This window comes from Phaseolus vulgaris, chromosome 9 (assembly GCF_000499845.2).
Source record: "Phaseolus vulgaris cultivar G19833 chromosome 9, P. vulgaris v2.0, whole genome shotgun sequence".
Lineage (NCBI taxonomy): Eukaryota > Viridiplantae > Streptophyta > Magnoliopsida > Fabales > Fabaceae > Phaseolus > Phaseolus vulgaris.
This window is the reverse complement of record NC_023751.2, coordinates 15001123-15014588: the sequence shown is the minus strand read 5'-3', so window position 1 is coordinate 15014588 and position 13466 is coordinate 15001123. Positions and strand designations below refer to the sequence as shown.

General features: G+C 40.6%; 1 protein-coding gene across 1 annotated transcript; it reads right to left on the bottom strand.

The window, feature by feature from the left end:
• Nucleotides 1–10846: 10846 nt before the first annotated feature.
• Nucleotides 10847–12498, bottom strand: LOC137822935 (UPF0481 protein At3g47200-like). Its single transcript, XM_068627961.1, has one exon. The coding sequence runs from the start codon at nt 12357–12359 to the stop codon at nt 11079–11081; it is 1281 nt and encodes a 426-aa protein (XP_068484062.1). The 5' UTR covers nt 12360–12498; the 3' UTR covers nt 10847–11078.
• Between the last annotated feature and the right edge of the window lie 968 nt (nt 12499–13466).

Genomic DNA, 13466 nt, shown 5'->3' with positions numbered 1-13466 from the left:
TGGATGATCTTCTTTCTTTTATAAGAGTGATGGTAGTCCGTTGGTTAAATTAATTAAGCTAGTTGTGATAACTTTTTCTATTTGGATGATATGGCGTATGAGGAATTATGCTCGTTTTCAGGATAAGATTGAGGTTTCTAGGGCTATTTTGGTTATTAAAGACTTAACTTGTCTAGTGGTAATTCGTCCAAAGCTTCAATGAAGAATGATATGTTTGATTTCAATGTGCTAAAGTTTTTTGGTATTAACACTCATACTGGTAAAGTTCTACGTCCTCTTCCTGTTAGATGGGAGTTTCCTTCACCAGGCTGGGTAAAAATTAACACTGATGGGGCTACTAGGGGATATCCTGGTCTTGCTACTTGCGGAGGTATTTTTCGTGGGAGTATGGGGGAATTTATTAGAGCTTTTTCTGCGTTTCTTGAAGTTCAGACTGCTCTGGTTGCTGAGTTTTATGGGGTTATACATGCTACGGAGGAAGCTCAAAAGATGGGGCTTACTAATGTCTGGCTGGAATGTGATTCTGCTTTGGTTTGTGCTGCGTTTACTGCTAGGACAAATGTTCCTTGGATGCTTCGTAATCGATGGAATGCTTGTCTTAATTACTGTGGGAAAATTAGGTTTACAGTTACTCATATTTCGTGAAGGAAATACGTGTGCTGATAAGTTGGCTAATTTAGGATTTTTCATAGAGAACCTTTTCTTTGGTATAACAGGCTTCCACCTTGTCTGTTCTTATAATTCTTTATGAATAGGTATAGTCTACCTATGTATCGTTTTTGTTAACATATGGGTTTTGGTCTAGTCCCCCGTATTTTTGTATATATTTTTTTTTGTTTAATAATTTTTTTTCATGTGATGGTAAATGATTGTACTTGAAGTGTCAGCCTAGCTGAAATCTTAAGTGGCATAGTAATACCTAACATGAAAGCTTTTATTTTAAAAAAAAAATATTCTATCCACTGAGAAAAAAAGTGGGATGGCAGACATACCCACCTCACCCCACTTATGTAACTAACTCAAAAGATATAAAAAAAAAAATTAAAAGTTAACTTAAAGCTTTTTTTTTTCAAACATCATCATGAAGTGGTATAATTATGCATTGTTAATTCTAAAATTAAATAGACAAATCTAATTCCTAAGTGCATGTTTATATTAAAGTTGACAAACTCAAGTTTAGGGTAAACTTAATTTCGAAAACTGAATTTGCAGAAGCAACATGTGCTTTGCTTCTGAAGTTTTAAATTTCTACACAAAATTTTAACGTAAAAGTATATTTATTTAGCGTAGCAAAATACATCAGGGAACAAAAATTATTTTTCAAACTGATTTAAAAACTAAAAATTAAAGAAAAAATAAAATAATAACCGCTTTACTAATAGTTAATATATTTTATTAATTTTATATATCTCATGTGTAGAGAAAATAAATAAACAAGATAAAAGGGAGAAAAACATTTTAAAAAGAGTTATATTTTATTAATCAGATACCTATTACATACGAGTAATATTGAATTTACAAATTCTACATACGATTCTCTATATTTATGTGATAATTGTTTTTAGACTTATATGATAATGGTTTTAAACTTATATCTATAAGTATATATAAACCTATATATATAACAAATTTTCTATTATAACTACTTTTTTTTATATACAATTTTTTTTTTATTTTATCTTATTTAATATATTTTATTTTATTAATACAATAAAGTATTTTATCATTTAATATAAATTATTTAAAAAATATTTTTTTTTAATTTTTTAAATTAATATTAATATATGATTTTTATATAACTCCTCATTGTTTTCTTAATTCTTTATTTTTTAAAACAACAAAAGAATATACTCTCACACATTTTCGCACTAAATCTTACATATAAAATAAAATAGCATATACTTTTAATCACTTTTTGCACTCTATTGTTTGCTGCATGTAGGATATATTTCTATAATCGTAAAAATTGAGTAAAAGAGAAAAATATGGATATAGAAAGACGTTGATTTCCACTAGAAGTAAGTTACTGTGATTATATTCTGATCTCAATACTCAATCCTCCCCTGCAAAAGCTTAAAGTGAAACTCTTACATAACTTGTTGGAAAAAAAAAATGGAATGATAACATAAACAAAATTGAAAAAAAATATATTGATAACTCTTAAATCACCTCACACTACCCTTCTAGTTGTTTTTAATGTTCTAGATGTTCTTGTTAGGAAGACATGTATATAGTGTAATTGTTAAACCACGTAAATATAACTATTTTCCTAACTTTTAAGTGTATAGAATGATAAAGCTCTTCTGTTGATTTCAGTTTAGATGCAGTAAAACCACAAAACAACAACGTTGTAGCTAAGCAATACATTAAATCTTAATTTGCAGCACAGACTAGTAGAACAACACTGAACTTCAGGAAAAGACTACAAGAATCTGTAGAACATCTAGATAAGAAAACCATCGAAACATTTTCAGAGAAAAGGAATCGAAATTCAAGAAAGGCGAGTGGAGAACAAAGCCTGGTTTGATAATATCATATCAAGAAGATTAGGTAATGGGGGCAAAAGTAAAATTCTAGTGGGATAAATAAGGTACATTCATAGACAGTTTCTTCAAATTGTATATAGGGTCAATACAACAACATGAAGTAAGTAACATGAGAAGTTGGGTGGGAGACTCATGGGAATGAAGAACATGTTGGTGTAGGGAGTTGTTTGCATAAGAAAATCCTCTCTTACAGTTGAGATGGTTGGATGAAGAAAAGGTACAAAACAATGTGGAGGAGGATAAATGGTGGTGGAGGGAGAAGCATAATGAAGTTTGAAACAGTTGAAAACAGGGAGACAGTGCTAACGTCCCTCTAAATATCATTTTCTTCACTTGGAGAATTATTAGGAATACTATCCACAAAAGTCAATTTGAGAAAAAGGAACATAATACAATTACAATCCGAGTAGTTTTGGTTGTTTTGTCAAAGAAAAAAAAAACATAATACGATACAAAATCCAATCCATAATTATCCAAATCTATATTAGTTTTAATCTATTTAAATAATTTATTTCAAATTCATATTCATATTTTTGGATTTTAAATCCAATCCATTTAATTGGATGTGGATTAGATATATATATTGGATACATTTTTGGATTATCCAAATTACATTTTGGGTTGGATTTTGACTTGACCCAATCCAGGTTGAGCCAAGACAATCCGGGCCTAGATTGCGCAAAGTCGACCCAAGTCCACGTCGAGACGAGTCGTCCGGGCCCAATTCGAATCGAGTTGGTATGGGCCAAAGTCGAACCAAGTCATTCTGAGTCAACCTTGGGCCAAGTCGAGTTGAGTGACCAATATTGAGTCGACCAGAGTCGGTCGGAGCTGATATCGAGCCAAGTTTTTTCAAGACCAATGTCTAATAGAGCCAATCTAGGCCCATGTCGAGTCATCTGGGCCTGGGCTGATGTCGAGTCGTCCGGGCCCGGGCCGATGTCGAGTCGTCCGGGTCCGGACCGATGTCGAGTCGTTTGGGCCCGAGTCGATGTCGAGTCATCCGGGCTCAGGCCGATGTCAAGTCGAGCAGGTCCAGGCCGATGTCGAGCCGAGCAGGCCAAGGTCAATATTGAGACGAGCGGGCTCGGTCCGATGTAGACCCGAACAAGCCCAGGCCGAAGTCGAGCCGAGTAGTCCAAGGTCGATGTCGAGCCGAGCAGGCTTGAGCCGAGCGAGACCAGGTCGATGTTGAGTTGAGCGAGCCCAGATCGATGTTGAGTCGTTCAGGCCTGAGCCGATGTCGAATCATCCGGGCACGGGCTGATGTCGAATCATCCGGGCACGGGCTGATGTCGAATCATCCGGGCACGGGCTGATGTCGAGTAGTTCGAGCCCGGGCCGATGTTGCGTTGAGCGGGCCAAGGCCGACAATGAGCCGAGCGGGCTCAGGCCGATGAGTCGAGCAGGTCCGGGAGCTAGCCCGGGCCGATGTTGAGTCGTTCGAGCCCATGTCGATGTCGAGCTGAGCGAGCCAAGGCTGATATTGAGTCGAGTGGGCCCAGACGGATGTTGAGCCGAGCGGGCCCGGGTTGATGTTGAGCCGAGCGGGTCCGGGCAGATGTCAAGCTGAGCGGGCCCAGGCTGATGTCGAGCCATTCGGGCCTGGGCCAACATTGAGTCATCCAGACCCAAGCGAATGTCAAATCGTCCAGTCCCAGGCTGATGTCGAGTCGTTCGGGCTCGAGCCGATGTCGAGCCGTCTGGGCTCGGGTCGATGTCGAGCCTTGCAGTCCCAGGCCAGTGTTGAGCCAAGCGGTCCCGAACCGATGTCGAACCAAGTGGGCTCGGACCGATGTCGAACCGAGTTGAATCGACTTAGGCCCAGTTAATTTGTAATTGACAAAGTGGATTTAATCTAATTAACAAAGTGAATTTAATTTAGATTTAATTCACTTTAAATGGATTTTAAAAAAATCCAAATAAATTTTGATATAGTTAAAATGGATATGGATTTTAAATCCAATCCATTTATTTGAATTTGATTGGATCTATATTGAATTTTGAAAAATTCAATCCATCCATGAGCACCCTAATGATAATGCAAATCTATGTTGAGAAAATAATGATACAACTTGGTGATGGTTGGAAATGTCCCTCTATAATTAAAAGAAACAATTTATATGGAATGAGAACTAAGAAGATGATTTATTCCATGGTCTTGAAATTATTTCTTTAACTCTTGGCTCTTGAGAACGTACACATTCATCTATGGAAAGATGAAGACCATTTAATATCTCCTTACATTTTTTATAGAAAAACCTCAATCTTATACTATAAATATGAGTTTGAGGTGGTAAGAAAGATATGTAAAAGTAGAGAAAACCAAGTTGTAAGTTGAACCGCGGTAAGACAAGGCAATGGCAAGAAAAAAAAAATTGTACCATTTGATTAAAGTAAACACAAGAAGCATATATATAAAATATATATAAAGACGATAACCATCTAATCTATAATTATTCATTATTTCTAACATCCTAAATTAATGGTTAGATTGACAACAAGAGAATAGGACCTTAGGTGTATAATTCAATAAAGAGCTTTCTTGTGCTCCAAGCTCATCCACAAAAAAGAGCGGGTCCGTACGACTCGACATCGATTCGGGCATGTACGACTTGAGATTGGTCCGGGCCTATACGATTCAAGATCAGCTTGGGCCTGTACGACTCGAAATATGCTCGGGACCGTACAACTCAAGATCGGTCCGGGCCAGTACGACTCGACCATTGGCCCGGGCACGCTCGGATCGACATCAGTCTCGGTCCGCTCGACTTAACATCGGTCCGAGCCCGCTCGACTCAACATCGACCCAATCCCAAACACTCGACAACGACCCAGGCTCGTACGACTCGACATCGGTCCTGCCCATATGACTCGACATCGACCCGGGACTGTAAGACTCGACATCGACCGGGCCCGTAAGACTCGACATCAACACGGGCCTGTACAACTCGAGATCGGCTCAGGACAGTACGACTTGAAATTGACACGTGCACGTACGACTTGTTTGGGCCAATACGACTCGATATTGGCCGGGCCTATACGACTCGACATCGGCCCGATCGGATCGACATTGGCCCGGGCCCGCTCGGCTCAATATCGGCCTTGGCCCGCTCAACTCGAAATCGCCTTCAGCCCGGGCCCAGACACTCGACAACGACTCGGGCCTGATCGACTCGACATCAGTTTGGGCCTGCTCTGCTCGACATCGACCTCAACCCAAACGACTCGACATCAGTTCGGGCCTGCTCGGCTCGACATCAACTTTGGCCTGGTCGTTCGGATATCGGCCCGGGTCTGCTCGACTCCATATCGAACCCGAAAGACTCAGCTTGACATGGGCATGGATCGACTCGAGTAGACATTGGCCTGGGCCAACTTGGCTCGATATCGGCCCCGGCCAACTCGGGTCGACTCAATATCGGCCACTTAGCTCGACTTGGCCGAGGGTTGACTAGGCTCGACTTTGGTCCGAAACGACTTAGTCGACATTGACCCATACCGACACGATTCGACTTGGGCCCAGACGACTCAGGTTTACGTGGACTTGGGCAGACTTGACTCAACCTGGGTCCGGATTGACTTGGCTCAACCTTGATCGGGCCATGTCAAAATCCAACCCGGACGACTCGACATTTGCTCGGGCCTGGACGACTAGACATCAGTCCGGGCCCAGACGACTCAACATCGCCCACTAAGCTCGACTTGGCCCAGGGTTGACTAGGATCGACTTTGGTCTGAAACGACTTAGTCGACATTGGCCCATACCGACACGATTCGACTTGGGCCTAGACGACTCAGGTTTACGTGTACTTGGTCCGACTTGACTCAACCTGGGCCCAGATTGTCTTGGCTAAACCTGTATCGAGCCAAGTCAAAATCCAACCCACACAACTCGACATCGGTACGGGCTCGTACGACTCAACATCGGTACGGGACCGTACGACTCGACATCGGCCCGGGCCTGTACGACATGATATTGACACGTACGACTCGAGATCGGCACGGGCCCGTATGACTCGAAATCCACCTAGGCTCGTACGACTCGACATCGACCCGGACCTATACGACATGATATCGGCCAGGGACCGTACGACTTGAAATCCACCCGGGCCCGTACGACTCGACATCGGCCTGGGCCCGGGCCCGCTCGGCTCAATATTGGCCTTGTCCCGCTGAGCTCGAAATCGGCTTCGGTCCAGATGACTCGACATCGGCCCGGGCCTAGACACTCAACAACGACCCGGAATCGAACGACTCGACATCAGTTCGGGCCTGCTCTAATCGACATCGGCCCGAACCCGCTCGGCTCATTATCGGCTTTGGCTCGCTCGACTCGACATCAGCCTTGGCCTGGTCGTCTGGATATCGGCCTGGGCCCGCTCGACTCCATATCGAACCCGAAAGACTCAGCTCGACATGCGCATGGACCGGCTCGAGTAGACATTGGTTTGGGCCAACTTGGCTCGATATCGGGCTCGGGCGACTCGGGTCGACTCAATATCGACCACTCAGCTCGACTTGGCCCGGGGCTGACTCGACACGACTATGGTCCGAAACGGCTTGGTCGACTTTGGCCCATACCGACACGATTCGACTTCGGCCCGGACGACTCAGGTTTACGTGGACATGGTCCGACTTGACTCAACCTGGGCCAGGATTGTCTTGGCTAAACCTGGATCGAGCCAAGTCAAAATCCAACCCGCACGACTCGACATCGGCCCGAGCCCGTACAACTCGACATCGGCCCGGGCCCGTACGACTCGATATTGGCTAAGGCCCGTACAACTCGAGTTCAGCTCGGCCACGTAAGACTCAAAATCGACCCAAGCCCGTACGACTCGAGATCGTCCGGACACGTACAACTTGAAATTGACCCGGGCTCGTACGACTTCAGATCGGCTTAGGCCCATACGACTCGACATCGACCCGAGATCATACGACTCGACATCGACCCGAGATCGTACGACTCGACATCTGCCCGGGCCCGGACGGCTCAGGTTTACGTGGACTTGGGTCGACTTGACTCAACCTGGGCCCGGATTGTCTTGGCCTAACTTGGATCGAGCCATGTCAAAATCTAACCCGGACGACTAGACATCGGCTCGGGCCTGGACGACTCGACATCAGCCTAGGCTCGAACAACTTAACATCGGCCCAGGTTCGGACGATTCGACATTGACCTCGATCCTCTCGGCTCGACATCGGCCCGGGTCCAACCAGCTAGACATCAGGCTCGAAACCGTACGACTAAACATCGGTACAGGCCCGTACGAATCGACATCGGCCCGGGCCCGTATGACTCGAGATTGGCCCAGGCCCTTATGACTCGAGATCAGCTCGGGCTCGTACTACTCAAAATCGACTTGGCCCGTACGACTCGAGATTGTTCGGGCCCGTACGACTCGACATCGGCCCGGACCTGTACGACTCCATATCAACTCGGGCCCATACGACTTGACATCGACCCGAGACTGTACGACTCGATATCGGCCCGGGCCCGTACGACTAGACATTGGCCCGGGCCCGTATCACTCGACATCGATCCTGGCCCGTACGATTCGACATCGAACTGGGCCTACTCGGATCGACATTGGTCTGAGCCCGCTCGGATCGACATTGGCCCAGACCCGCTTGACATCAGTTCGGGACTACTCTGCTCAACATTGGTTCGGGCCTGCTCGGCTCAACATCGGTTCGGGCCTGCTCGGCTCGACATCGGCCCGGGCCTGCTTGGCTCAATATCGGCTTTGGCCTGCTCTACTCGGTATTGGCCCGGGCCTGAACGGCTCGACAATGGCTTGAACCCGCTCAGCTCGACATCAACCTTGGCCTGGTCGTCCCCCGGCCCGCTCGACTCCATATCGAACCTGAAAGACTCAGCTCGACATGGGCATGGACTGGCTCGAGTAAACATTGGCCTGAGCCAACTTAGTTCGATATCGACCCCGACTCGGATCGACTCAATATCAACTTCTCAGCTCGACTTGACCCAAAGTTGACTCGGCTCGACTTTGATCCGAAACGACTTGGTCGACTTTGACCCATACCGAATCGATTCGACTTAGGCGCGAACATTTTCTTCTTTCAATGTTCTCCGGTTTTGCAACTCAATTGATAGTTGTCATCATGACGTGACTTAAGAAATCCAACTGCATAAAAATTATTGGTATTGATGCAGAGTGTACAACGAAGTTGTAAAATCTTACCTCATCTATTTTATATAATCACTTGCTGAATCAAAAACCTCAACATTAAATGGTTCTTCAGGGCTTGTAAAATTTGTAACACCTGTTGTGGTATTATATGTAACACCTTTTCATCTTCTGTAAAAAAAATAAAAATAGTTATTATATTATCACTTATCATTGGGTCATACAACATGAAAAAAATGAATAGGGTACAATTTTGTTTCAAGTCATTTGTAACTCCGTGAAACATAAATTATATTGATCTCAGCCAATGTAAGTCAACCTCAAACAAATCAAGTGGCCAAGCTACAGGCTAAATGTCAGTAATATTAGTTCATATTTCTGAAATAGAACGGGAGAGAGATCCACACATTAAATTACTATACTGGATATAATCATACTCATTAATATAATTTATCTCATCCAGAAATAATTAAAGTGACACAAAGTAATTCTCACCTCATCAGGACCACCGAGATTGTGACTTGCTGTCAGTATAAATGCATCTGTTGCCTTGGATCCTGTATAGAAAACAAAATTTAACCACTATTTTTACTTTAATTCAGCAGAAAAAATTTGTTACCAGATGTTCTTCCACTATGAATATCATGTACCATATTCAAAGAACCATAATAATGAGAACCAAACTGTAGAAAACATTACTCACATCAGCTCCAACTCTTTCACGTATGACAGCGGATACAGCAGGAGTTGAAAGCAATCCATTTTGACCAATTCAAACACGTCTTACACCATTTGCTGCTGACATTTAGTTATAATCTGCAGATTCATTAAGATCATTAGCGATGTGCAAGAACAATATTGACACTAGAAGACAAATATGTTCTTTAGCATGAAACCAATATCCACTCTGTGTCCTCCCATATAATAAAGTCGTAAGTCGAGAGTTATTGAACCAATGGTGTACTGAGTTAAAGAAACAAAATAAGTCTTTTCCAGAGTATAAAACTTTGAAGCTGGAAAATGATATTTTGATTTCTATCTCCTTGTTATCATAAGATCCGAACCTGTACACTTTCATTTGTTTAATTAAAAAAACTAGTATATTTCAAGGCCGAAATCATAAATTATATCCAAAAGACCAGAAGTGGTGAAGTCAGATTAGTCCAAATGCCTGCCTAGGTTAGATGTAGAACAAATCGAATTAAACCGAAAGAAAAAAAATCTCAATTTCATCGAAAAAAATTGTAAGGCTTCAAAGCAACGCAAATTAGAAGTTTTCCAAAGAAATGTTACCATTTTGCCAGCACTTATAAAGTAATTTGATAAACCAAATACTTCAGATACCAAGAAGACTACACTAAAAGCAACAAAATGGACAGTGGAAAAGTACCTGAATAGCTTCCTTTGAAAAATAATGACCATCACCAAATACAACTACTGTTGCATTGCACCGACAATAATGGAAGAAACAGCTCCCACAATCTTACAGTATAATGAAACAAGAAAAAGAAAAAGAAAACAGTTTCTGAAAATATGTGATGAATCCCTATCTTTTTTTGTCATGAGAAAAAGGCATATTCATTTCTGGCGCAGTAAAGCTGATAATAATATTTCACTACCGTGAGTTTGAAGCAAAGTAAAAAAATTGAAGGATTCCCACCTGACTTTTTTTCTCAGTTAATGCAGCACTCCGTTCGAAATTTGTATATAAAAATCCACACGTAACCCATGCTTTATATACTGTATGTAATTTTCGACAGATAGAAAAATGGTTATTTAAAATTTACTTGCATAACTAAATAATTATTATTGGAATTGGATGTAATAGATTTGAACTCAGAAGTATTTTGACGATATTCTATATATAATAATGTACTTCGTTGGATGTTTTCTCATGACGTGATAAGAGGTTGAAAATTTATTTTATGAATGACACAAAGCCATAAAATATAAGACACAGTGGGTTGCAGAGGAAACAAACCACCAAAGAAAAATGTTAATTTGATATTGCAGATCTCTTCATTAAAGTTTACATTTCAACAAAATTATTTAGCTTTTCAAGTTGTTATTTGGTGGAGGTTATCAATTTATCAGCACTCAAGAATGAAATTAAATTAACTATATCAGAACTCTGGAGTCCGATTGAGATTAATTACATCAGATTATATCATGTTCTGCATAATATACTTTAAGAGCATCACTAAGCAATCATAAGAATAATCAGTTACAACACTCAAATTGAGGAAACCATTGAAACATCTCCAGACAAATAAATGGAAACAGGAGAAATTGAAATGATAATAAATAAAACTCACAACAATTAGCATGCAACAGTAACTGAATTTACCAGGTCTTCCAGGGGAGGGGAGGCATAAATTTATTTCTGTGGTAGTACACTCAAAACAGAACAAACTGTTTGAATGACAGAGAGAATAAGGAGAACAATTGCAGCAGTGGTAGCAGCAGTTTGCCAAGGACTGTTACAATAATCACGTCTCAGAGTGGACTTCAACTTATTACAGATATTATCATAAAAATGGCTCAAGTCCTCGCTGAGGGTGTAGTAGTTACAATTGATGTCTGACTGTGAAATATTTTTGGCAAGACTATTGAAGAGATTAACCACAGTTTCAGTGTCCCCTGTCCAATTCACCAGTACTTTCTGTTGGACCAGTGTCTCCACATCTCTGCTGGTGTTTATAAGGAAGTCCAAAATAACAACGTAGTCTGTAATGAAGGATTCATGAGGATAGTGACACTGCTCCAGAGCCACCATATTCCGAAACAAAACTTCAGTGCGGTCTTCCACTTTCAACTGCGGCATTTGAAGAACCCCTCCTGAAAATTTCAAGTCTAGCAAACAGTCACTTTCAAGAACCTTAAATTTCACCCCTGCTTCTGACAATTCACTAGCAGTATGAACATGTTTCAGTAAGTCAAAAGTCCTTTCTGGTCGTCTCTCTGGAGGATGTTGCAAGTGGAAAGTTCTAACTAGATCCGTGAAGTGACTTATGCTAATACTATCATCACGGAAACTCAAGTTAGGACTGTTGTAAAAGCCAAAATATTTAAATGTAAGTTCAGAAAATGAAGGAATGTCATTGTTACCATCAGAAGAGGTAGTGGTGAAAGATTGAGTGAAAAGATGGTTAAGAACATAAAATGGAAGCTGGTTCTCAAATAACAACAAATCTACTGCTATAGTGTCCTCTATCAAGGGAATTGAAAGAAAGGTGCCCTTCTCTATCTCTTCATGATAGCCTTTCCAGAAAAGCTCAAATATAAAACCAGAATCCACCAAGATTATTTGGACCAGTTCCTCCTTCCTGAACTCAAGGGTGTCTGAATAACAGCGGCGAAAATCAGGCTCTATCTCTTCTATGTAGCGGATCCAGTTGTCCAAACTTGTTTTGGTTCGTTCAAGAAATGCCTTGCAATAAATAAGTTTGTGTCTTTCCATGCTTTGAAGGCGAGGATGGGTGTTGTGGTGAAGAGGGCCTATAGAAACAATCTTTGGGGTGTATGCATCTTCATTGTGTTTGCGGATATCAAAGGGCACTCTGTATATGCTACACCCTTCAGTTACTGCTGGCCCTACCCCCTCCAGCTTCTTCCTAATATCGATCACAACGTCCTTCTGCTCCTTGTTGTTCGTCATTCTGGTAACCTAATATGTCCACAAAAGAAAACCCTGGGGAAAATGCAGAAACCTTCCAATTTCTGGATATTACTCAAGATTCGATTTAACAGTAGTGATTGAGATATATGAGTGAAAAATATAAGCATGATAGATGATGTGTGATAGAAAAAGAGAACTAGAGAAATGGGTGATCGATGTGGTTGAAATGTGATGAGCAAAGATGGAATAATGTAATCCGATTCCTTTCTTTCCATGAAATTTCGAGTCTTTGCCACGAAAGTTCTTGTTCTTGCTTGTTGCGTTTCCTGAGAGAATCGGCATAATGAAACTCATTTTGTGAGGCAAGCTTGCTTATCACATACCAATATCTAATATACTTTTTCTATAATATTCGTAATTACACCAGCTTTCTAACTCCTTATTAGAAGTCATCCAAAAATTATATTAAAATAATTAAGTATTATTTAACTAAATTAAACACTATTTTATAAAATTAAAAATATTATTGATATTTAAAATAAAAATTTATAAAATAATTTTTATAAATTTTAAAGTTTTTGTTATTTATATTATAAATTAGTGTTTATTATTCTTTCATAAATTAATTTAAAATGTAGCTAAAATCTTCCTAACTAATTTAGATACCAATTTAGAAACTATTTTATAATTTTTTATTAATAATAGAAATCACTTTATATATGAATAATTTTTTAATTTCTAAAATAATACCTAATTTAGTTAATTTAGTGATTAATTATTTTTTGTCTCTAAACTTGGTTGTTATTTAATTATTTTATGGTAGTATTAGTTCAAAGGTTACCGTTACATACAGATGACAATGCGGGTTGGTCCGTTTCGTATAGACTCGTCCCGTATTTTTTCCACAAAATGCAAGCTGGGTTGGCCCCTGCCCCAGATAGAATATGCAAACTTTTTCTAACCCGTCCAACATAAGGGTTGGCCCACGAGCTTGCGGTTCAGCCTGCATAAGAAATATTTTTTTTAAATTAATAAAAAATAATTTTTTAAATAATTTTTTTGAATGAATTTAATTTTTTTATTTAGATGCATTAGGTAAATGATCTCATAATATTATTCTCATGACACATATATTATTAAAAATTT

Bases quoted from the DNA above. Each gene is read 5' to 3' on its own strand.
- LOC137822935 (XM_068627961.1), bottom strand. From the start codon at position 12,359: ATGACGAACAACAAGGAGCAGAAGGACGTTGTGATCGATATTAGGAAG.